The 23,301-nt window shown below is 55.7% G+C and overlaps 4 protein-coding genes across 4 annotated transcripts; 1 reads left to right on the forward strand and 3 right to left on the reverse strand.

The window, feature by feature from the left end:
- The first annotated feature begins 286 nt into the window (after positions 1-286).
- KVR01_004226 (uncharacterized protein) lies at positions 287-6,291 on the forward strand. Its single transcript, XM_044788089.1, has 5 exons — positions 287-1,878; positions 1,950-4,226; positions 4,283-4,499; positions 4,572-4,842; positions 5,022-6,291. Exons 1-5 carry the CDS (start codon positions 1,048-1,050, stop codon positions 5,047-5,049), a joined length of 3,624 nt encoding a protein of 1,207 aa, XP_044646390.1. The 5' UTR covers positions 287-1,047; the 3' UTR covers positions 5,050-6,291.
- Positions 6,292-6,671: 380 nt separating this feature from the next.
- KVR01_004567 (uncharacterized protein) lies at positions 6,672-7,640 on the reverse strand (the record flags this gene model as incomplete). Its single annotated transcript, XM_044787597.1, has 1 exon — positions 6,672-7,640. One exon carries the CDS (start codon positions 7,638-7,640, stop codon positions 6,672-6,674), a length of 969 nt encoding a protein of 322 aa, XP_044646731.1.
- A 915-nt stretch (positions 7,641-8,555) lies between these two features.
- KVR01_004622 (uncharacterized protein) lies at positions 8,556-14,519 on the reverse strand. Its single transcript, XM_044783462.1, has one exon. The coding sequence runs from the start codon at positions 13,253-13,255 to the stop codon at positions 9,665-9,667; it is 3,591 nt and encodes a 1,196-aa protein (XP_044646786.1). The 5' UTR covers positions 13,256-14,519; the 3' UTR covers positions 8,556-9,664.
- A 5,416-nt stretch (positions 14,520-19,935) lies between these two features.
- On the reverse strand, positions 19,936-22,057 carry KVR01_004683 (uncharacterized protein; the record flags this gene model as incomplete). Its single annotated transcript, XM_044781665.1, has 3 exons — positions 21,953-22,057; positions 21,232-21,903; positions 19,936-20,143 (listed from the first exon to the last, which is right to left on the reverse strand). Exons 1-3 carry the CDS (start codon positions 22,021-22,023, stop codon positions 19,936-19,938), a joined length of 951 nt encoding a protein of 316 aa, XP_044646847.1. The 5' UTR covers positions 22,024-22,057.
- Between the last annotated feature and the right edge of the window lie 1,244 nt (positions 22,058-23,301).

Below are 23,301 nucleotides of genomic sequence, written 5' to 3' on the forward strand. Positions count from 1 at the left end.
AGAGTCCCCTGAAAGCAAAACCCCTCGGATCAATCAGGCAGGCCTTGTCGTCGGGGTGTGGGAGCCCTGGGACCTACCTCGTCTGCACTTCTGGAACTCTGGACTTGGCCCCATCCCAGATCAAGATCGGATCGATTGACGAGAGCAGACCTGCAGACCTGCAGACTCACCAGTGCAGGCTTGCAGGCTCGCAGACTTGCAGGCTTGTTGTGTCCGGAACACTCAAGTTCCACTCGAGGTCCCCCCCAACCCTCAACCCTTGTTCCTCTCACCTTTCCGGCCTTCCTATCCTTACCTCAGCCTACCCTACCAGTCAGTACCGTCGACACGGACTCCCAGCACAAACAATACCAGCAAAGCACCTGCTAGTCTGCTAAACTACTTACTGACTGCCAGACTGCTAATCTGCTAGTCTGGACTGGGCGCTCACTTCTCCCCTCCTCCTCCTCTACTCCAGATCCCCTTTTGTGTGTCTGCGTCTTGCCTCACCCAACCCACACAGCTCGACTAGGGACAGGTCAGCGTAGGCCCTAGCTCTGCTGCACTTGGGACCGTTACTGGACTAGACAAGGGCACCCGAGCCCCCCTGGCGAATTGAACTACTACTACTCATCGCCTATTTCCTTTACCCGCCCGCTGAACAAAGCTCTGGCCACTCACGTCCGCCTCTTGCGCGTCAACCGCTCGTCCTCAATCACCGAGTCTCCAGCAGCCGACCCTTGACCCTTCTTGCTAGACGAGACCCGAACCACTCCATCGCCCTGGTGTCTTTTCGAAAACACTGCCTGCCACCTCCTTTCTGAATACCTTCGATCCAGCAGCCAGTCTTGCATCCTTCCCACCGAGGCCCCCTACTGACCTCCAGTCCACTCCACTCGACCCGACCCGACTCGACTCGAATCGACCTGAACACCCCTTCGTTCCTTGCCTCGGGCCCAACCAACCGCAGCCTCGCACTCAAAGCCCTCTCAAGTCACAAAGGTCTCCCGGCTCGATGGCTCACATTTAGGTCTCGGGCGCATCTCAACTAGGCTGGCCATTGCCACAATGCTTATGACACAGACCGCAGTCTCCGCACTATCTCATCAGGGTCAGCACAACAACTCCTACGCTACACGCGGTCAGCCTGCTGCCGACCGCTTCGACGCTGATTCTACACCGTCAAACTACTCGACCGGCCAGGCGTTGGTCGACCCACACTCCCGACAGAACCAAACCACTACATACTACCAGCCCTACCCCATGAACGGCATCGTGGGCACCGCGCCTCCGGGTGCCATGTACGTCCGTGCCCTGTATGATTACGAGGCAGACGACAGGACAAGCCTGAGCTTCCACGAGGGCGATGTCATACAGGTCATCACGCAGCTGGAAAGCGGCTGGTGGGACGGCGTCATCAACGGTGTCCGAGGCTGGTTCCCAAGCAACTACTGCCAGATCATCACGAGCCCCGACGACCTTCCCGACTCCGAGCAACAAGACAATGGCTTTGGCGAGCAGCCGGAAGAGGAAATCGACGAGGACCCATACGACGACAACGACGATGCCGACATGTCAGAGTTGGAGGAGCTGCCGCTGGAAGGCACGAGTGCGGGCGACAGGTCCAAGGCCGACTATTGGATCCCCCAGGCCACCCCCGACGGCCGCCTCTTCTACTACAACACCATGACCGGGGAGAGCAGCTCCGAGTTGCCCTTGGAGTCGCCCTCGTCCGCCACCGAGGCTGGGCCACGAGACAGGATGAACGTCAACATGCCCGATAGGACAAGGCCGCCTCCCGAGATGATGGCCAGGGGTCTGACGCAGGACGAGGACGAGGACTCCGAGGCAACTTCCGCGTCCGAACTTGAGGGCGAGAACCTCATGTTTGGCCGCATGGTAAGACAATCCACAAATGAAATCCCAGCCGCCTTTGGTCTGCAAGTAGACTTACCAGCATCAACCCGCAGGCTAAGAATCGGCGTTCCATGAGCAAGGATGGCATATCTCCCGCGCCGTCGCTCGACTCGATACACGGGCAGTACTCGTTCGGCAAGGGTAACGGGGCTCCAGCAGGGACACGAACGACAGACTCCGCACCGACGTTCACTGCCGGGGCAACTTTTAACCTTCCTACAGCCGCAACCATACCCCGCTCTTTCTTTGACGATGGCCAGACTCCACCGCTCACATGGAGCCGGCTGGTATCCAACATGAAGAAGGCGATTGACCGCTACCGCGAGGCGATCAACAATGGCAACAAGTCGGAATATGTAGCCCGGGCCGAAGACATCTCAGATCATCTGCGGCTGCTCTTAGCAGCGGGCTCTGGCACCACAGACAACCACTCCGGCCAGCCCTCAATCATCTCCACCAACAAAGCATTGTATCCTCACTTTAGGGACATGATGTCCAAATTCTCAAAGCTTGTCGTCTCTTCCCACATTGCCGCTAGCGATTTCCCGGCCCCGGAGTCCGGTCCGAAATGTCTGCAAGAGGCTGATGGGGTCTTGCTTGGTGTATTCTCTTACGTGGAGGTTGCAAGGCAACAGAGAGGGGAAGAGATCCCCCGGCTGTTCCCCGGGTTTGTGATCGGCAGCACGACCGGCGGCAGCTGGCAAAATAACGGCTTGGGCCCCCGAGACCCGATCACGTCAAATTTCCTGGATGACGAGGAGGGCGTGGTAGAGCCGACGGCGCTTCTCGACGGCAAACTCCTGGAACGGCTCGACGAGCTCAAGCGCATGCTGGTCTCCGGGATCCGAGAGCTGGACAAGCAACTTGTGGTACCGGACAAGATCGTCACTCCGTTCAAGCACGAGGTTATTAGCAACAATGTCTGCTCTGCCGGAGGCAGGGTCATCGAAAACTTCAAGCCTTGGATAGCCATGATCGAGTCCATCGACCTGTCGTCGCTCGAGAACAGCTTCCAGACCCCACAGCTTACCGATTTCAGCATCAACAAGCAGAGCCTGTACGACAACATATCCGACTTGATCCTGGGATGCCAGTCCGTTGCAGGGCCGCTCGCCGATGAATGGTCCGAGGTCCGGGGAGAGTCGCTGGAGAACAGGCTCGAATACGTTAGGCAGTGCGCCCGGGCCCTTGAGACAAACTCTTCCCACATCGGGTTCTCCCTCCAGTTGTTGTCAGAGCAGGTCCAGATCAACCTTCAGCAGCAAGCGGAGGCTCGTGCCAGGGAGGAACAGCTCCAGCGACAGCAGCTGACCCGAGGGGAGACGATGGCTTACGGGGCACATGGCAGGACGGACTCGCGCGCAGTAACGCGCCCACCTCTGATGACTTCTCAATCATACACCGAAGGCGACTCCAATATCGCCAACAACCTGGCCAGAGGGGCCGGGACCTACTCCAAGGTCAAGAAGATCTTTGGAGAAGATCCTACACCACAACAGACCGCGATGGATGAAACCCCAGACTACTTACGGCTGGAGTACGAGCACGAGCTTGCATGGGACTACAAGACGACGCCGCCCGCAATTAGGGGAGGATCTCTGATGGCACTGGCGGAACAGCTCACTCGACACGACAAGCTGGACTCAAACTTCAACAACACTTTCCTTCTCACCTACCGGTCCTTTACGACTGCCAGGGAGCTCTTCGAGCTATTGGTCCACAGATTCGGCATCCAGCCCCCCGAGGGGCTGTCGCCCGCCGACTTTGAGAATTGGCGGGAGAGAAAACAGAGCCCAATTCGTTTCCGAGTGGTCAACATCCTGAAGAACTGGTTCGAGACTTTCTGGATGGAGGACAACCAGGAGGAAGACACAAAGACCTTGATACGTGATGTATACAACTTTGCAAGGGATACTGTCAAGTCAACAGAAACTCCTGGCTCAGCCCCACTGATGGCCGTCCTCGACCAACGACTGAGTGGCAAGGATGTTGGCAGGAGGCTGATTCAGACGCAGAGTCAGCCAACCCCAGCACCCATCATGCCCAAGAACATGAAGAAACTCAAGTTCCTCGACATCGATCCCACCGAGTTTGCGCGCCAGCTCACAATAATTGAGTCGAGGCTGTACGGCAAGATCAAACCCACCGAGTGTCTCAACAAGCGGTTCCAAAAGAAGACGGTTGAGGGCCAGGCGCCGCCAGCGCCGAACATCAAGGCACTTATTGATCACTCGAACCAGATGACTAACTGGGTCGCCGAGATGATTTTGGCCCAATCCGACGTCAAGAAGCGTGTCGTTGTCATTAAACATTTCGTTTCGGTTGCTGACGTATGTGCACTTGAATCCACCCTCCCTTTGAACATCACAGCTGATCTTGTCTACAGAAATGCCGGCAACTGAACAACTTCTCCACTATCACATCCATCATCTCAGCACTGGGTACAGCGCCAATCGCTCGTCTCAAGAGGACCTGGGATCAAGTCCCCCAGAAGTCACAAGCTGCGCTCGAAGCGCTGCGGAAGCTAATGCTTAGCACAAAGAACTTTGCTGAATACAGAGAGAGTTTGCACATGGCAAATCCTCCTTGCATTCCTTTCTTTGGTAAGTGCTGTCAAATCAGGCGTTGATGCGCTCGCTAGTCATTGGCCGAGACCAGTTCTAACGATCTTTCAGGTGTCTACTTGACGGATCTGACCTTCATCGAGGACGGTATACCCTCGATCATCAAGAAGACTACGCTGATCAACTTTGCCAAGAGGGCAAAGACGGCCGATGTGATACGCGACATCCAGCAATACCAAAATGTGCCGTACTCCCTTCAGCCTGTTACAGAGTTGCAAGACTATATTTTGAGCAACATGCAAGCCGCCGGAGACGTGCATGAGATGTACGACAAGAGTCTGGTAATAGAGCCACGCGAGAGGGAGGACGAGAAAATCGTTAGGTATGTGACAACGCGGGAGCAGCAAATAACCCGTGGACGCCTGGGCCTGGCGGGTGGCTCCTTGGAGCCAGCCGTTTCAGTACTCCAGCTCCATGCTGCACTACCATTGCACCCCTTGCCCTCCCGTACCCAAATGGTCCCTAAGAGTTTGTTGGCTGACCGATTTGCGTGCAATGTAGGGTTCTGGCTGAGTCTGGATTCCTCTGAGAGCACAGCCAACCGGTTGACAGACGGGAGCCTCGTGGCACACTGTCCACCCGGTCGCTTAGGTTGTGCAGTGACGACACTATCCGACGGATCGCGCGAGAATGTTCAGCATGCGCCGCGCCCTCCCGCTGCGTTACGCTGGACCTGCGCGCCAGGCAAGCATCGGCCGTCGCTCTAATCTCGGACTGCCAACGCTCTGCGAGGGCCAACTTGTCCGAGGTTGGGCACCAAGGGCGTTGATCGCGCGTGAGAGACCCACTGCGGAAGGGACACCGTGGGGTGCCGGCGGGAAACGCACGTCGTGGCTGCCTCCACTCCCCGCCTGGTCCGACTCAGACGGGGTGCCACAACGCCTACCCCGTGCCACGAGCGTTGCGGCCGCGACTAGGTGGGCCGTGCTAGGTGATTTGTGGCACAGAGGCAGCAGCCCTCCGCATTCGGCACCGAGCCAGCAATACCACCATCGGGGAGGACGGCCGGGCCGTATGGATAGAAGGATTCCTACCGGTTGGCTACCGGTTGGAGAGATCGGAGTCTCAGCGACGATTGTTGATGAAGTATCTTTGTCTCATCAGGCTCCCGGTGTCAGATGAGTATCTGTAGCTGAAAATGGGGCTGGCAGGTTCCAGGGGGGGGGATAAGCTTTTCTTGGATACGAAACCCCTTCATAATTCGAGGTGGACGGGACCAGAGAACAAACAATTGGAGAAAGCAGCAAGGGCCCCGTTCAGTCTTTTGGGTTGCATGGAAAGGGCTCGTGGGGACGTCCTTCAATTAAGCGTTCGATATCCTGCGCTCGCGGCTGCAGATGCTTGTACCATCTGATACCTTTGTACCGATCACAGCGTGGGTGGGAATCCTGTCAATATCAATGACCTCTTTCGACGGCCTGATGCTAGCTATACTGCGCTGTGTTCTGGTGTGATCTCGATATCCTACGCCATCTCTGCTGTTCGAGATATGCTCACGTCATACCACTTTTTGAAGCTACGATGCAGACAGAAGATAGCACACCTGATGCTGCAGCGGCGCCCCCACCCCTTCTTCCCCTTTCCGAGTACATGCTGACTTTATGAGAGGAGTATATGTATGACTGGGAGTGACGAACAACGGCGGTTTCGGGATACCACTGGTAGATCTGCTATCCAGGTCTGGGAAGTATACTACAATCGACGACTTTTTGAAAGGTGGCATTCCACGTTCCTATCTATCACCCACGCTAAACAGTCCATTTTGGCCAAGGCGAAAAGAGACCATATGCATGTACGGTGACACATTCAAGCTGAATGGCTTGCATGTATTTCACTTATAAACGAGAATGATTAATAATTATAGCATAGACATACATACATACATTGTCACTGTCACGACATCTGGACATCCCCTAGACTGAAAAGATGGCTTCTTCCCATGTAGGTAAACCAATAGTTGTCTATTAATATTATCCGGACGTCACAGACACTACGGGCTTTAAAAATGTTATGAACGCCGGCAATGACAATCTGTGCTCACACCAAGAGATAGGAGAACAAAGGAAACCAAACAGCAAGCAACCTCACCGTGAAGAGTCCAAGCACTTACCTGCCCCCGGTATCATTGAGACCAAGAGCCACAAAGGCAACTTAGTACTCATCCTGATACTGCTCCTCCTGCTGCTCAGCACCATCACTGGCAGCATCGTCACCAGCAGCATCTTTACCAGCAGCATCTTTACCAGCAGCATCTTTACCAGCAGCATCTTTACCAGCAGCATCGTCACCGGCAGCATCGTCACCAGTAGCATCGTCACTGGCAGCATCGTTACCGGCAGCACCGCCAGCCTTGGCCTTCCCCTCCCTCTCCAGTCTCTTCAGATCAGCGGCGGCCTCCCGCGCCGCCCGCTTCTCCCTCCAGCCGCGCCGCACCCGCTCGGCCGCGGCCGCCTGCTCGGCGGTGAGGCCCCAAAAGTAGGCAGGCCCCTTGCTGTTCCCGGGGCCCGCAACGCTCTCCAGGCTCTCGCGCCAGCCCTCCTTCGGCTCCGGCTTGGGCAGCGCAAAGTTGCGGACGGCGACGCTCACGGGCACGGGCAGCCCGTGGACCCACGTCCTGCCGCCCCCCGCGACGTCGAACATCTCCTGGGCGAGCTCGAGCAGCCTCCCCCTGTCGACGGCGAGCTCGCGGTCCCGTGTGTAGAGCATGCACTGCATGTCGACCTCCTCGCCCTCCTTCGCCTGCTGCTTCTGGTGCACCTTCTGCGCCATGAGCCACTCGTGCCGCGGCCCGCGCCCCTGGGCCGCCTCCTCCTCCTCCTCGGCCAGCTGCCCCAGCTGGTTCTTCGTGGGCTTCACCTCGGGCAGCGTGACGTCCTGCACCTGCGAGATGCACAGCTCCTCGCCGTTGCGCTCGCAGCGCTGGCAGCGCGTGTCGCCGCGGTAGATGACGCAGTGCATGTCGACTATGGCGCACCGGAGGCACGGCACCGGGGGCGCCGACACGGGGGGCTTGCGCTGCCGGAAGAAGAACGGGTAGGACTTGAGCTCTTCGGCGGTGGGCGGTGGGGAGGGGGATTGGGGCGGGGAGAGCGTCAGTTGGGAGGAGGGGGACGAGGACATTGTTCTGGGGGGGTGGACTGGGTACTTACCTAGGTACTTACCTTGTGGGAGATTTGTTGTGTGTTGTGTGTAGAGTGTCAAGCGTTTGAGTTCCTTCTGCTATGGGTTACTGAAGAGAATGAGATTGTGGCATGGACGAGTGTCGCTGGTCGGGTGTGTTATATGTGGTCGTCGTCGTTGGGTGTGTCGATGAGACTGGGTCCGCGAGGCAGCCGGGCCCCTTTCGTCTTGTGAATATTGCCATTGTAACCGTATGTTTGTCTTCTCTCCGTTTCTCCAGCGTAGATGCGGTGTAGACAATGGACAGAGCAGTCCCTAGATGAGAGAAATTTGGGAGAGTATCAGGCACAACGGATTGCTGGACAAAGGGTCGATTGTGCGCAGATCAATCATCGAGCACAAAGAATTATGCCAACCATCGACGCCTTGTTGAAACACAATAGCTGGGTCGAACGGCAACAGCCATGGACAAAGCATGCTCGGAAAATGAGTAAGGAAGCGAAAGAAGCGCAGTGGCCAGAGCAAGGGAAGCCAACTTCTCTTGAGGCGTAGTGAGACGGCAGGGCGAAACTCATCCTTACTGGCAAAAGATCCCGCCGATAGAAGTCAATCCGACCACGGCTGCATGTGGTCTTTCGTCGTGCCGCCTCATGTAATCATCACCTTCGACCAGCTAGCGTGGGAAACCTGGAGCCGGTACAGAGATCCTCGAGAGGGAAGCGAACTATTGTCTTTTTTACCAACTAGCTTTTGTTTAGTAAGTGCTAATAGTAGGGTTCTCTTTTTAGTTCTTCATGCTGCTTGTGTACTAAAGTGGTTAGCTAGTACGTTGCGCCCTGAGTACAGCTGAAGCTTACACGGGCCATTCACTCTTAGGGCACATGCGGATCACAACACTTCAGGGGCAGAGACACGCGTAGTTCGAAGATAATCTTAAATTGCTATCACAAAGCTTTGCTCTTCGAGTCTGGTCAACGCCAACACCAGGCGGGCCGGTTGTGTCCATCAAGTCGGTCGGCGCGGAGAGAAGCAGGAACGACAATGGCTCCCCTTCAGATATATATACACAGTGCAGCCGACCGACGAGGACCAACCACGGAGACCACCCTTCGTGCAAAAAGGACCTGCTATTACCCATTAAGACCGCGGTCATCCCGCGTAGCTCTTCTTCCCTGGTGCTCGCCCGAGCTCGTCCTCTCTTTTTTTGGCTCTGACCAACGCCTGCCCAACCCAGAGGGTAGAGGATCTCTGCTTGATGATGTGCGCATGTGATTTTCGGTTGACGTGGGATAAGGTGTGGGATAGTAGTACAGGTCGGAAAGTAAGAGTTGGTGTGCAAGATTATCATCAAACAGGGCCCCCTTTTTCTCACCCTCGGGTCTGACTCGTACTCCGACCGCAAAAGATGCTTTCAATATGGGGGTATCTCCTCTCAAATTCCCAAGCAAAAATAGAAAATGTAAAATGTCAAGAGCTCTCTTCCCTGCACATGACCGCCAGCGCTGCCCCTTTCTGGTCTATGCTGGAACGTGACAGGAACGAAATGTGATCAAAAGACGACGCTTATGATGCTGACGACAAAAATGCAGGCGACTTTGTAATACATGGTGTGTTTGTAAATTTGATCAGGTGATGTGACGGATTGTGAAGGGCGATCAAAGCCTCTGGCGGTGTGGCATGTGACAAGTGCCTTGGGTGGGTGGTGGAGAAGCATACTGGAAACCGGTCTATATCCTGTCTATGCGAACCGATCATTCCGTAGCGTCAAGGTCGTGACCGAAAAAATAGGAAACCTGGTGCCGCTGCGCGGACTTCTTTTTTCCTGGTGGAGAGCGACTCGGGTGTTGCGGATGTCGTGGTTGAAACGTCCGGATGATCGACGCTCGTTGGGCCGCGAGGGAACGCTTGGCCCAAGGAAGTGAGGCCAAAGTTTGAGACAGCAATGCGCCTATCCCCATCGCACCACGCGCATGAGCGGGTAGCGCTGGAGAAAAGTCTCGCTAAGGCCACCTCACAAACCCTACTCAGGTCCTACCCCATCCCTGCTTCACTGCCGCGACGGCGAGGCCGACAACAGCGCCGATGATGAGCAGCCCCACGACGGACATGAAGCGATTCAGTGTCCTCCACCAGGTCGCGTTCTCGTGTCGGAGCTCATCGACCGTCTCGATGTGGCGCTCGAACTCGTGCTCGCGGGATCGGACGCCCAAGTCGCTGCTGCTTGAGTAGCGCTCCACCATGGCAAGTGGCGACGGCTTGGGCAGTGGTAGGACTGCTCCTATCATCCAGGCGAAAGGGAAGATAAACCCAAACACGAAGAGGACCACCTGCACGTTGCGGCGGCCAAACATGCCGCTGTCAGCGGACCACGAAACCGAGGGTGGGTCCCATGCGCTGTATCGATCCCGCGCACGCACATCCCTGCGAAGATGTGGTGACCACACGCTCGATGTCATCCTCCGAAGGCCTCTCCGGATTCCAAACTCCTCGTGCATGGGCGCGTGCTCGTTGTCCATGCTACCAGTGGCAGAATGGAGCCGGACTGACGAATCGGGTCTTCCTTCGTGGGGTCGGCGCCGTGGGCTGTAGATGCCCAGAGGGAAATGGTCAGTCGTTGGTGATCCGCTGTTTTGCACGGAACCGGGGCGGCTGCTGCCAAGGTCAGACATGCTCGAGATCGACATGTTTCGCAACCATTTCCGCTCCCCACTGCCATAGTAGACTTTAGCCCAGGTAGGGATCGCGTTGGAGTTCAGACTGCTGGCCTGGGAGCGCCCGCTGTGGGAGGAGTGCAGGTTACGTTCGGACGAGTTGCTGCTCGCGAAGAAATCTGATAGCCTCTGGCGAGACGGCCTCGGGGTAATTTGTTGCAGATCCGCTAGACCGTCGCCGTCTTCATCGTGATCTCTCACCGTAACATGGTAGCCGTTGCGAGGGTTGAAGACCGGGCTCGGCCTCTCCAAGGGGTCAGAGTCGGATCGGGAGCGGGAGGCGTTTTCCAGCTCGGCAGCGAGGGACGAGGAGATGCTCAGCATCTGTCTGCTGTGTGAGCTCCATCCCCGGCTGCTCCGCCGGCCGTGGCTTCCATGTTGTGAGCCAGATGCCAGAGAGGCAGATCGAGTGCCGCCGCCGGAGCTCCCGGGCTCCGTCTCGGACATGACGGTGGACAGTTGGGAGCTCCATTGATGCGGCGTGGTGGGCAAAGTCATGGGAGCCGGCCCTTCGTGTTCTTCGGCCCATGAAGCTCTCTCCTCCGCCAGACGTCTTTCACGCTCGCGCTGCTCGTCGAGTTGTCGCTGGCGCTCTGATGGCCCTGCGACCGATGGGGGCTCCCACTGACCTGCTGGCCGGTTCAGGAATGCTTGCCCCGCGAAGAAGTCCTCAGCGTCCTCGTTGATAATCGACGAGACCGAAGTTGAAGAAGTTGCTGATCTCCAAGACTTCTTTGTGCGTAAGTTCTCGATGGATCTTGACCTCGACCTGTAGTATCCTAGTCCTTCCGAAGACGGCTGCCTGCGGAGCTGTTGTGACGGCTGCGGTGCCGGGGGCTCTTGGGAGTAGCCTGCTCGTGAGGGTCGGACGGCGGTGCCTGGCGGCGAGGCGTCAGGGCTTCGGTTGGGTGACGGTTCGGGGGTGGGGTCGCCGTGGACCACGTAGTTTGCCTCGTTGTCGTCGGAGGTGACTGGACGGTCGCCTTCTTCCTCCTGTGCGTAAAGAGAAGGAGCTTCGGGCGGTGACGTCGGGCGCAGGAGCGGCGCGTACGAACCGGAAGGCGATGGTGGGCTGAAGCTCTCGACTGATGCTAGTGTCGCAGGGCTGGCTCGGCCATAAACCTGCCAATTGGCTGCTTCCGAGCGTGTTGAGAAGGCTGAGAGGAATGACTGTGCCGGCCTGAGCTCGCTTGTTCCTTGGGGGGTTTCCGCCTCGGGGACCGGAGGCAGGCCTGGACTGTTGGGCCCGTAGACTTTGTAATTTGTATTTTCGGAGGTCGTTGAAGCCCCTGACTGGAGGGATCGGAAAGAAGGCTGTGTTAGCAGAGGTGGGACGAATTGGCCGCTGCCTGAGTCGGACGGAGCGTGTTCTGACGCGAGTTCCGGGAGAGCCTCTTGAGAACCTTCGGATTCACTGTGACCGTAGATTTTGATGTTTGTCGACTCGAACTCGGTGGATGCGGTCTGCTGCGAGTCGAAAGACGCCTGTTCGCGGAGGTCCGGGTCCAATTGACTGTCGCCTGGTGCCCCTGAGCCTTGCCGCTCTCTGGCTGCGTCAGAGAGCCCAGCCTCGGAAGGAGCCTGGCTGTCAGGCTCGTAGACAACGTAATTTTGGTCAGATCCACCCGAAGGAGTATTGGAATGAAACGAGGTCCGTTCTGCGCCAGTGGGTTGGGCGTCTGGCGGGTCAAGATCGTCGTCGTCAGCAGCAGGCGGTGGTGATGCTTCTGGGACGGCGGGTAGGGGGATCTCTGTTGTGTCAGAGGTGGGCGACTCGTCGGAATGCTTCCACTTGAAGTCGGGGGTCTTGGGGACCTTGCGAAGTCCACCGACCAGGCGATTGGTCTGTGGCGTGGAGGAACTTTCGGCGATGGGATCGTCAAAGTCGTGTATCGTTGAGGAGCCCGGAGAGGACGGCACAGGCGTGCTGGGGGTTATGCTTCGGTCCGGGATGGTTCCCGTGGAAGTGAAGGCAGAGCTGGGACGATCATATTGGCTGGAGGCATAAGACGTGTAGCCTTCATGCGAACTGGCCTGGGACACTCTAGGGGTGGATGGGTAGAAGGGTAAATGTGGGGACCTGAAGCCCGCGCCCGGACCGCTGTAGTCAGACAGGGCCGACGAGGATCGTGGGTCCAAGGCCAAGGAGGGCTGCGGCTCTGGTTCCGGATCAGGCCGGGGTCTCTGTGGGACGAGGGAAAAAGTCTTGTCTTCGTTCAGGACCGCCACAAACCCTCCGCGGCGGGAGGAACCGGGGCGGCGAGGGCCAGTAGAAGGCGAGCGAGAGGCCCTCGACGAGGAGGAGGGCTCGGCATCGCTGAGATGAGATGATGCAGAATGTCTGGACGACAAGCTGGTGTGGGTGGTGTAGCTCGAGGCAGAGAGGCGCCCGCGGGTGGAGGGTGTGTGCAGCGCATTGATGGCGGCGAGGCTAGCGACATTGGATGGCGGAGGCCCAGCAGGGGCTACCGCGGTCGGGCGACGATATCTTGGGCCGTCTCCTGATGTACCTGCACCTGTTGCAGATTTCTCCCCTGAAACGCCATCCTCCCGCTTTGCCAATAATAGCCGGGAACCGGCTGTGGACGGCAATGCGACAGGCCCCTGGTTGCGCCTGTTACTGCTGCTGCTGCTTTTCTTCTCGGAGGTCTGGTTAGTCCGTCTCCAGTTGGATCCATAACCATCATCGTCGTCATCGTCGTCGTCCTCGTCGTCACCGTCGTCGCCGCCGCCGTCGTCGTGGCGGCCGAAATCCGAGAATTCCGCCGTTGCACCGCTCTGCGGCTGTTGGAGGTCCTCAGTGGAATCGGCGGCACGAGGAGGAGAATACGGGACAAGGCGGATGGCACTTGGCTGCTGTTGAACGGGAGTGAGGCTCGGACGGTCTGGGTCCGGCGCCGACATTCTTCGGCAGGCCGGCGCCTAAGCGATGGCCTCGGCCTGGGAGGGTCAAGGCTGGGGCTAGGGCTGTAGCAGGGCCGAGCTGGCTCAGCCTGTTGGTCTTCAAAAGCAAGATGACGGTCAATCCCGGGCCATGTCGGCTTCATGCGGGCTGGGTCGTCGACCGGATGGGTGGCCGGGTGAGTGAGTGAGTGAGTGAGTGAGTGAATGGATGGCCAACCTTGTGGGGACCTCGGGATGGGAGCGCCTGGTCCTTGGACGCGTTGTTGGCGATGCCGTGTCGCTGGAGTCCAGGTCGAGGGCGACGAGGGCAATGCCGGCTCTGGGTCGAGGTCGGCACGGCGATCTGCAGTCAGCTACCAGCGTGTCGGCGTCGAGGATCGGTCCGCGTCGGCCGTGAAGGGACCTGTCCTGGTTCGCATGCGACGGTGGACGGAGGGCACGGCGGGATACGAGATTGCCTGTGATGACTGGTTTTGTGGTGCTATAGACAGAGGGCGGCAGATATGGGCTACCTAGGCCAGGAAGACCATTACCACCAAGTGGTATCGAGGGACAAGAGGCAGTGAGTGCTCCGTAGGAGCAATAAGATTGGCAGCCCAAGCCGGCGAAAAGAAATGAAGTGTAACGAAGGGGAAGTATAGTACCGGTATGGTAGTAAAGATAGAGTAGTATGAAGGGAAATAAAATAAGATAAAAAAATGAAAATACGACGGACAGAGGAGAGACAGAGACAGAGGGAAAGCAGAGACCTTGCTGGGCCAAACGAGGGTGGTCGACGCCGTGCAGATAGGCTGAAGAAATGCGGCGAGATTAACGACAGGCGGTAGCTGGCTTCATCCAGGGGGGATTGCCTTGGATGCGTGCCGCTATTGGTATGGGTATGGGTGTGTAGGGCGATGGGCTGGCCGGGCGCAAATCGACAGGACGAGAGCGACTGCGTAGGGCATGCAGGAGGCGTGCGGGCCAATACCGTGCATGCTATGCGCCCCGGCAAGGCGAGTTGTCGACGCAGGCGAGGGATGTCTTGTCCAGTCGCCGGTCCAGGAGTGCTGAAGTCCAGAGAGGGAGGGAGAGGGAAGGGAAGAAGAGACGAAGACCAGAACCAGAACCAGAACCAGAACCACGAGCCCTTGACCACGAACCAAGAAGAGGGCGAGGAACAGCCATGCTTCCTGGCTGCCATGCGGGTGCCGAGAGAGGGGGGGCAAGGGCCCACCTGCGGTGATATGATAACCTGCGTGGTATAATTACGAGTGGGCAGCAGCGGGCCTCAACAACCATTGGAGGTTTAGCCTGGGATCGGGGGGCCCTCGCCAAAGCCTCGCCAACTCTCCCCTGCCCGGCGCAATCAATCTGCAGTCTTCACACCGACTGGGCCGACGGGGCCGATGCTTGAGGAGGAGGAGGAGGAACAAGAGTGCACATGTGGCGACAGGGGTGGATGGCTGGAGACGGTCAGCTACTGCTTGCTGTGCATGTGTGTACACAAGTTTTCAGACAGACCCGACCAACGAATAGTCTACCATGTTACCGGGCAGAGACTATACCATCAGGGACTATACCGAATAGTGCAGTATGCTATGCCAGTCGCTACTGCGGTGGTCCAGGCAGACCTCGGCGCGTAGAGAAACGCGGTCGCGACTTGGAGGTCGCACCAAAAAAGACGGGATGACAGAAAGCTCTAGAGAAAAACGGGCGAGCTGGCGACCCGGGAGAAACAAGATCAGCGCACTAGGTGCCACTACTGCCTGCACTCAAGCACTGCTGCTGCATCCTCCTGCAGTAGAGCAGTCCCCTCCTGCACTCCTGCACTCCTGCAGAAACGCTCCTTCCCACCTGCTGCAAGCAATCCATAGTGTTGTTCCCCAGTGCTGGGTAGTCGAGCTGTCTGCCTGTCTGGTCCTTTCCGCTCCCGAGCCCCTGGGGCCAAGTGGGGCTTAGACACATGCCCCATTGGTGGAGCGCCCCCAACTGCAACGCTGGTAAAATGAGCATCTGGAAAACCTGGACCGAACACACCTCTCTCGCTCGCACTCTTGCCGTGCTGCCATCTCGTCCTCGTCCACGTCCACGTCCACGTCCACGTCCACCAAAATGTCTTGTTTGCTGTTCAACCCGTCGTGAGACCCTCTGTCTCTGTGCTCACAGTGCCCGTGTCGTGATGTCACTGACCTTCATCAAAACAAAAACAAACCCGTCGAGTCGTGAGATCTGACAGCTGTCCAGCGCCGACCAGGTCTGCCCCTGCACCGGCCTCGTGGCCAACTTGGCAGCTCTCATCTTGTTCACGCAGGGACCCGTCATCAATCTGCGATGCTTGCCCCATCCAGCAGGCCCGGGCAACCGGCAGCTGTGCACCTGCTGCAAGCTTTGCTGGCCCTGCAGCCAGGTCCTCGGCACCCAGGGCACCTCTTCATTTCACGAGATGCACGTCCGAATCCAGATTCATCACCTTGTCGCAGGCCTCTCTCCAACGGGCAACCAGATGTGCCTGGTAGATATGTACTGGCAGACTGCCTGTGCAATGGATGCAATAAGGGGCAATTGCTTATCAAATAACCCCTGGGGATACAAGCTGCATGCCCAATGTGGATATCGCACACGCGCGCATTGCCCACCCCGATTAGACGCTGTCTCAACAGCCGCCAGCAACCAGACTCGGACGGGGCACCACGGTCAGCGGTCAGCGGTCAGCGTTCAGCGGTAGACGGTCAGCAGCCGAGACCCAGTCTTTCAGGTCAGGTCAGTCATGCTGCGACCATGCGACCATGCGGCGACGACTCGAGGGGCCGAGGTCTCTACACCACTGCATACTCCCAGACTCCGTAGTTTTACACGCGCGCACAACGGGATGGAGCCGCCGTGCAGACCAGAACCACACATTGTCATGACATTGTCATGCTCATGCAAACAACCGCCCACGGCCGGCGATGGTTGCAAGAGCCGCCAGCTCCACACGCACATGCATTGGCGGCCACGATGCCAGGTGGTCAACCCAAAATCCATCCCTCCCCGGCGCCGTGGAGCAGCCCACTTTTGACCCGTTCTGACATGTCTCTTTTTTCTGGGTCTCTTTTGCTTTTGCCTCTGGCTTCTGCTTCCCGACTTGGTCAAGACTGGGGAAACCTGGCCCTTTCCAGACTCTCTGGACCGACCGGCAACAAGAGACATGCCCCTTGTGTCCGCATGGAATCCCAGAGGGCGTCGACCAAGCATGGGCTGGATTTTGGGATGGCGAGGGTCAGGGGGCTGAGCCAGTACCTGGGCACCTGGGCTTCCTGCCCTTCCTGTCCTCCCAGTTGCCCTCCCAAAACCTGGGTCCAGGGCTGCACCTGGGCAGGGGCAGCATTTAAGCTACCGGGGCTGCCAATTTAGTGTATTATAACTTCATGCTCACACATACTGCGGATGAGAAACGCGTCTAGTCTCATCCCATTTTTTTCCCTTTGATTCGCTCAGAACGCGTTTCCTTCGGACACGCCCTACGCCATCGAGGAGCTGCCCGGTTGGCTCAACCCAGCCTCTGCTGGGGCTTCAATGTTACGCTGCCTTGCCTCGGTACTACAAGCCCACCACCGTCGTCGGCCTATCGTCCACTCAGGACTTGTGCCCAAGACATTATTGCGTCCCCGATATGGCCAGATCGACGCCATGGGTTCGCCTCTTTTCTCCGGCCCAGACATTTATCTCATCAGATGCGACGCTGGTTCTAATTTTATATAAGCTCAGTAGCATTCTATAACCTTCATAATTACTAGTCCTCCGGCCTCCTGACGCCGACGGCGATGTTCTGCGCCCTATAACTAAGACTTGCATACCATAAAGAAGAGGCCTCTCATTTCCCACCTCTTCTCATGCCGCTGCCTGCGGGCTGTCCGAGGCGGGCGATTCGTCGGCGGGGGTTGCTTCCAACATCCACGGCATGAACGCCTTTGCCGCCAGGCACGACGTGCTCGTGTGGGTGAGCACGGCAGTTCTCGGCGCCTAGGGCAGAATCTCATCGATTCCAAGCTGGGCTCAGTCCCACGAGCATGTATGCTGGCGGCCCAAATGACTGAGCGGTTACGTTGGCCTTCGCATTTTGATTACTCCTGCGGAGGAGCATCACATGCCTTCGTCACCATCAGTCTGAGGGCGCCTTCGTCACCATGCTTCGTCGCGATGTCGGCGGGTGAGTCCCCGTAATGATTCCTTGCCGTATAGGCTCTCGCCCCGTGCTCAAGCAGCTGCCGTATGATGGGGAGTCTTGTGCCCGCCGGTGGGGCCCGTCCGACAGTTGGATAGTCATCACAGGCCTCATGCAGAGGTGTTGATCCGGTGTGGTCCGTGGCGTCCACGAAAACGTCAGGGGGCGAAAGCAGCGCCCCGACAACCTCTTCAGTAGACCACACAACGGCAACATGGAGGGGACTGCGGCCCCGGTAATCTCGTAGGGTCGGGTCCGCGCCCCGGCGGAGGAGCTCGGTGACAACCTCAACTTCTGAACAAAAGCAGGCAACGTGCAGCGGCGTTATCTTCCCCCCTGTTTCTGCGTCCACGGGTGACTGGTAGTCTAGCAGCTTACTGACTATTTCTAGCTTGGTCGGTGGATTGACCGAGGTGGCACGACAGGCCTCGTGGAGTGGAAATGATCCCCTGGAGTCTCCCACGGTAGGATCAGCGCCGTGCTTGAGCAGCGAATCGACGATGTTGAAGACTTCATGGTCAAAATTCTTTTCGTTGCTCGTAGGATGTGGAGTACTGTCTGCTCGAGGATACGAGCCGGTATTCGAACAAGTCATCAAGAGTGGCGTCTGACCAAGGACATTGAGGGCATTGACTGGGGCGCCATGGCAGAGGAGTAGTTCGACGATAGCACCGCGTGCGTTGAAGCTCCGAAACAGGTACCAACCTGGCCTGTCCGGGTCGTCCGTGCAAGCTAGATGCAATGGCGTGTGGAGCCTGCGATCGACTGCCGAGACGTTGGCACCATGTCCAAGAAGCACCCTGACGACGGCTACATCCCTCCGTGCAACTGCTAGGTGCAGAGCTGTCCTGCCTTTGTCATCCTGTCTTTCCAGTATGTCTTTCACTGCTATGATCGACTCAGAGCGAGTCGAGTCGTCTTGCGAGTGATCGGGGTGCCGTGATAGGTATGCATGTAATAGGACATGATCCGGTGCACGAGCCAAGAAGTCAAACATTCTTTTGCTGATCTCCCTCTCGAATCCTGACGGAGGGAAGACAGCCACTAGCTTCCCAATAAGTTCATGATCTTCATCTTCAATGGCATGTTCAATGCGTCTGTCTCCCACCACCGGGAATGCATCCAGTAATTTTCCAAGAACTTCGAAGTCTTCAAAACCGATGGCGAGTCTCATGGAAGAAGTAATCTTGTCTTGCTTCCAGACGCGGTCAGCCTTCAACCAGGAGGACAATCCCAAGTAGGCTGCGAAGTAAAGTAATTCGGTTCCCTCATCCAAATCTTCTCGCAGGGCTTTCCAGCGATTCCAAGCAGAATCACGCAGGCGCAGAGCGATGTCACTCGGATCTAGGTCCTCCGCGTCGGCATTTTGAGCATGGGTGAAGAACTCGAACATCGCATATGACAAGAGGGCTGTATGAGCCTCGAGAGTCTGTGAGTTTCCATGGACCGAGGACTGAGGGGATGGAAAGGAAGCAATTTCGGCTGAGCAATGTTGCTCTCCGACGGATTGGTTATTCAACCAGCGGATCGCAAGGTTGTAGCCTTCGGCTGTTCCTCTCAGTTTGTTCAAATTTCGAGGGACTAATCGATTGTGATCCGAATCTTCAGGGGAAGGTGGCCTCTTCCTGTGAGCATGAAAATCATCGTCCGACGGTGAACGTCTCCCCCGACGGTGCTCTTCCTGCTCGGCTGGGGACTGTCCCCCACCATGGCTACCTGCTGATCCAAAGCTTTCTACACTCGGAGAGCGATGCCGTGCGCGCCGTGCTGCCCAATTCTGCTGCGCAATTGACTCGAAATTGGCCTCTCCCACTGTGGAAACCCGCTCACGTCTTGCTGGCACTGAAGCACATAAGCCCCAGTCTCGATCCCGTGCAAGTTGAACCTTGGTGCGTTGTTGAGACAGTTTGCGTGCTTCAACGAGTGCATCGAGCTCTTCGATTAGGATGTAGTCGAGGCAGGTATTCATTATCGAGAAATGGGCATGTGCTAGGGGTTTTCCCGCAGAGGCTGGGTTCAACACGGTGAAACCAGGGCCTTCCATGAAGTACTGCCGGACAGACTCATATATCACCTAAACCACACAGGTCTCTCCAGTGTTCAGGTCAAGAGATCCTGCGCCTGCTCGATCAGACATGGAGTCATCGGCAGGTTCATGGCCGTTGTCGCTGCTAGACCTAACGTTGAATCCCAAAAGACCTCGAGAAAGATATGCGATCCGTCTTTCCAGTTGCTCGTCAGTCTCTGTATACGATTCAGACTGTTGCCATTCGCGCAAGCTTGATGGAGGATCATCTCCTATAAAAGCCAGAATGTGATGCCACTCGTGGAGTCGCAGTTGTTTGGTAGGTAACAATGCCCATTAGAACATTCTGACCACCATAGTCGGGAATGGTGCTGTGGTCAGCAACTGAGAGAACAAGTCCTCGAGTTCCTGTGGCACAGAATTCAGATGTTTTAGCAAGACCCTAAGCCCCTTTCCTTCATCATGTTTTCACAGTATATCTTCCACAACCAGGGAAACCCAAAGAAACACTCCTCCAGACTTTTCCAATATCTTTTTTTCAACAGCTTGTTGATCAACACGCTTTGCAGTCATACCCAGTCCGAGCCGACGCCTTACAAACTCGACAATATCTAAGTAATTGTGGTCCTCCATAACGATTTCAGGACAATCGTTGATAGTAATAGCAGGGAAGTGCCTACTGGACAGACATACACTCAGCTGAACTCCCGCGCAGTGCGCTGTTTTGGTGATATCCCACCAAAAATCAGCCACTTCCCAAACCGAATCAAGGTCGCACTCGTCAAGGGCATCTATAAAGATTATAGTCCTCCTTTTATCGCCCTATATTATGTTAATCACAGACTACAGAGCCTAAAGCTATAAATTCTAAAAACATTATATTATACAAAGGATGGGGGGGATTGTAGAAATAGAAGACTGGTATTGACGACAACGGCTGCCTCGAAGAAAGCCCTAAGCTCTACCTTCTCCCAGTGAATCATCTCTTCACCATTAAAAGCACGTCTACTCTAGGCAAATTCTAAGAGCGCTTTCAGGAGGTCTAAATATTGAGAACACATTTGATGAAGAAGAGATCTTAACATTCCATTTTGGGAGTATTCCAAATAGTCTCCTTTAGCGTTGAAGAAGAACGATGCTACTCAACCTTCCGAGGTGCTGATGTCCATAGTTTTAAAGAAGGCCTCTTTGAGTAACGTCGATTTTCCCAAGCCTAGCTTCCCTCAAAGCCATAAAAGACCACAGAACTGGTCCTGTTTCCTATAATTAAGCCAGTCAACAAACGCGTCGTGCTTGAATAACCACGTACATGTCCCCTCAGCTGGCAAGTTGAGATCCTGCTTTCGCTAATTCATATTCAGGAAAGCCAGAGACTGTAGAAAAGCCTTCCCACACTGGTTTGTGCTCCCAAATTCGCTCTCAAGAGGCGTCATATTCTCAGTTTTTGCACTAACAGGTTAATCGCCAACGTCGTGCGCTGTAGTGGCATTGACTCCGGTGATCGAGTCGTAGACCGAGGTGATCTCCCCACAGATCCAAAGATAGATTGGATCATCAATTCCATGGAAACGACACATGTCCATGTAGTTAACTTGGATTGTCTCGGCTCTTTCGCGAGCATCCCCAAGTAGGCTCGAGCCGTCAGGGACGACCTTCTTTCCAAAAGGTCCCAAGTTCACTCCTATAAGCCCAAGTCCTTCCTAAAAGGTTTTCACACGGAAATCATATCGATTCCAGGCAATAGAGAACGATTCTTAAGCTCACTCGAGGTCATTTATCTTCAATCGGAGTGCATTCAGTATAGACAGATTTATTCTCATCCTCAAGGCATTACTAATAATGCTTCTAACCCAATCTCCAAGTATAGCTAGGTCGCGGCTACCCCTATGCAGAGTGCCTAAGAATATAACAGAAGCTATCGAAGCGACGACGTCTTTCAGTCTGCCGTCAGTCGAAGCCGACGATTTTGCCAGCATCTCTTTGACTATGATGCCTCCAAGACTATGTGCGATGAGAACCAAGGGAGAATCAAGCCTCCGCGCCGCCGCCAGTAAAGAGAGGAGATCCTTACTGTGGGAGTGGATAGAGTTCTCGTTTATCGGCCCAACAAAGTAGTTTATCACCCTAATGTCATATCCATACACCAGGATTCGTACATTTAGATATTGGACTGGAAGTAGATCGTTCGGCCAGAAGACACTAACTTCCTTCGCATCCTTGCCATTTCTTGACAGGTCGCCGTGTTTCTGACTCGAGCCACCCCCGGCGAATGATGATTCAAATCGTGGTACAACACGGTCGTATGATTTTCGACTGCCATTGCCACTGTCGGATACCTTGACACTGGGAGTAGTCACTGACGAGAAGTCTGATTGGCTTTTTTTGCATGCCCATGTCTTGTACGGGTGTCCCTGAAGGCCGTGGATAAGAACAATGCTGCACCAAGAATCAGTTACCAGCCGTAGGGGTGACTTGAAGAACTCACTCAGCAACTGGGAAGCCAGACTCCGGTTCATAGACAACAGTCAGACCGGTGTTGCTAATGAGCATGTCCATGATGCTCGATATGAATGGATCTCCGGGACACGAGTTGACAGTTGAAAATCGAGGGGTCAACACCCGTGCCGTCAGCGAGGCTGTAGGATTGGGCAGAAGCAACCAACTCCGGCTTTTATCGGGGTAAATCCATGTCAGCGGGAATTCTCACCACTGCAGACGCTGTATCACACAACCTGCATAACGGCGTGAGGCACTGGGACACTTGTTGGTGCATTTCATCGGGTTGGGGGCAACAAGACCATGGGGAACCTGTGAGAGATGGCTCAAATTAAACGCTATCTGCGTCTTTGAATTCCCGCAAACTCAAAATGTCTTCGGAGATCATCAAGATCGAAAATTGTGCCTTCGGTCGATTTTAAGTAGGTCACGGTTGTGAGCCTTGGTTTCCTCGCAAATAGTGTGGGCAACATATAAGGGCCAAGGGGACTAACGGGGAAAGATAGAGGCGATCCTATGGGTAGTTGATCTCGAGGAGTTTGGTATCTAGGAGTTTGTCCCACAGTAGAGTGTACCACAAGACCTTTTTCTTTGGGGGTAGGTGGGGAGGGGGTTCAAGAGAGACTGTCGCTGCGTAGCGGACCCGAGTCCAAGCCTATGATGAAATTAAAGAGTTCATGCTGCCAACCTCTTTAGCTGGTTTCGCTTCCATTCCGTATACGTCCGAGGACATATATGGCGCCTTCATACGGTAGGAAACGCTCAAGACCTCGACCTCTTTAGATAGGATATCATCCGAGAACAGGCCTCTGTGTGGGTATTCGTTCCGGAGCTGGGCAGCGAATTTATTATTGGCTCCGACCACGGCTCGCAGCAAAGTCAGCTTCAAACAATTTGTCATTTTCCGTCTTCATCCGTTCCTTTTGGCTGTGGTCAGGTTGTGGATGTGAGAAACAGAGGACAACCACGTTGAATCACAACATTAAACGTCATCAATTTATACCTTCCAGAAGCTTCTTGGTGCAGATCAGGCCCATCCAGAAAATATCCAGTCCCTTCGTATGTTCGACGTGCATCCCAATGCTAAACTGCCAGAGATGATCCTGGTGCAGCTTCTGAAGGCATCCCAAAAAAGATTTTACGTTACATCCATCTCTTGACCAAGAAGCATTGCGTCTGCGCTCTGTCTGTGGGTGCGATTTATTCGGATTAAGCACCCATATATTGTGGGAGTGACGTTGATACTGGCGCAATGGCTAACCAGTTTTTGTTGTGCAGTCAAATTGCTTCCGATCTGAAAATATGCGGAGAGATCTTTAGTGTAACGCAGCGGGTGTG

Source organism: Diaporthe batatas, assembly GCF_019321695.1.
Source record: "Diaporthe batatas strain CRI 302-4 chromosome Unknown Contig00004, whole genome shotgun sequence".
Taxonomy (NCBI): Eukaryota; Fungi; Ascomycota; class Sordariomycetes; order Diaporthales; family Diaporthaceae; genus Diaporthe; species Diaporthe batatas.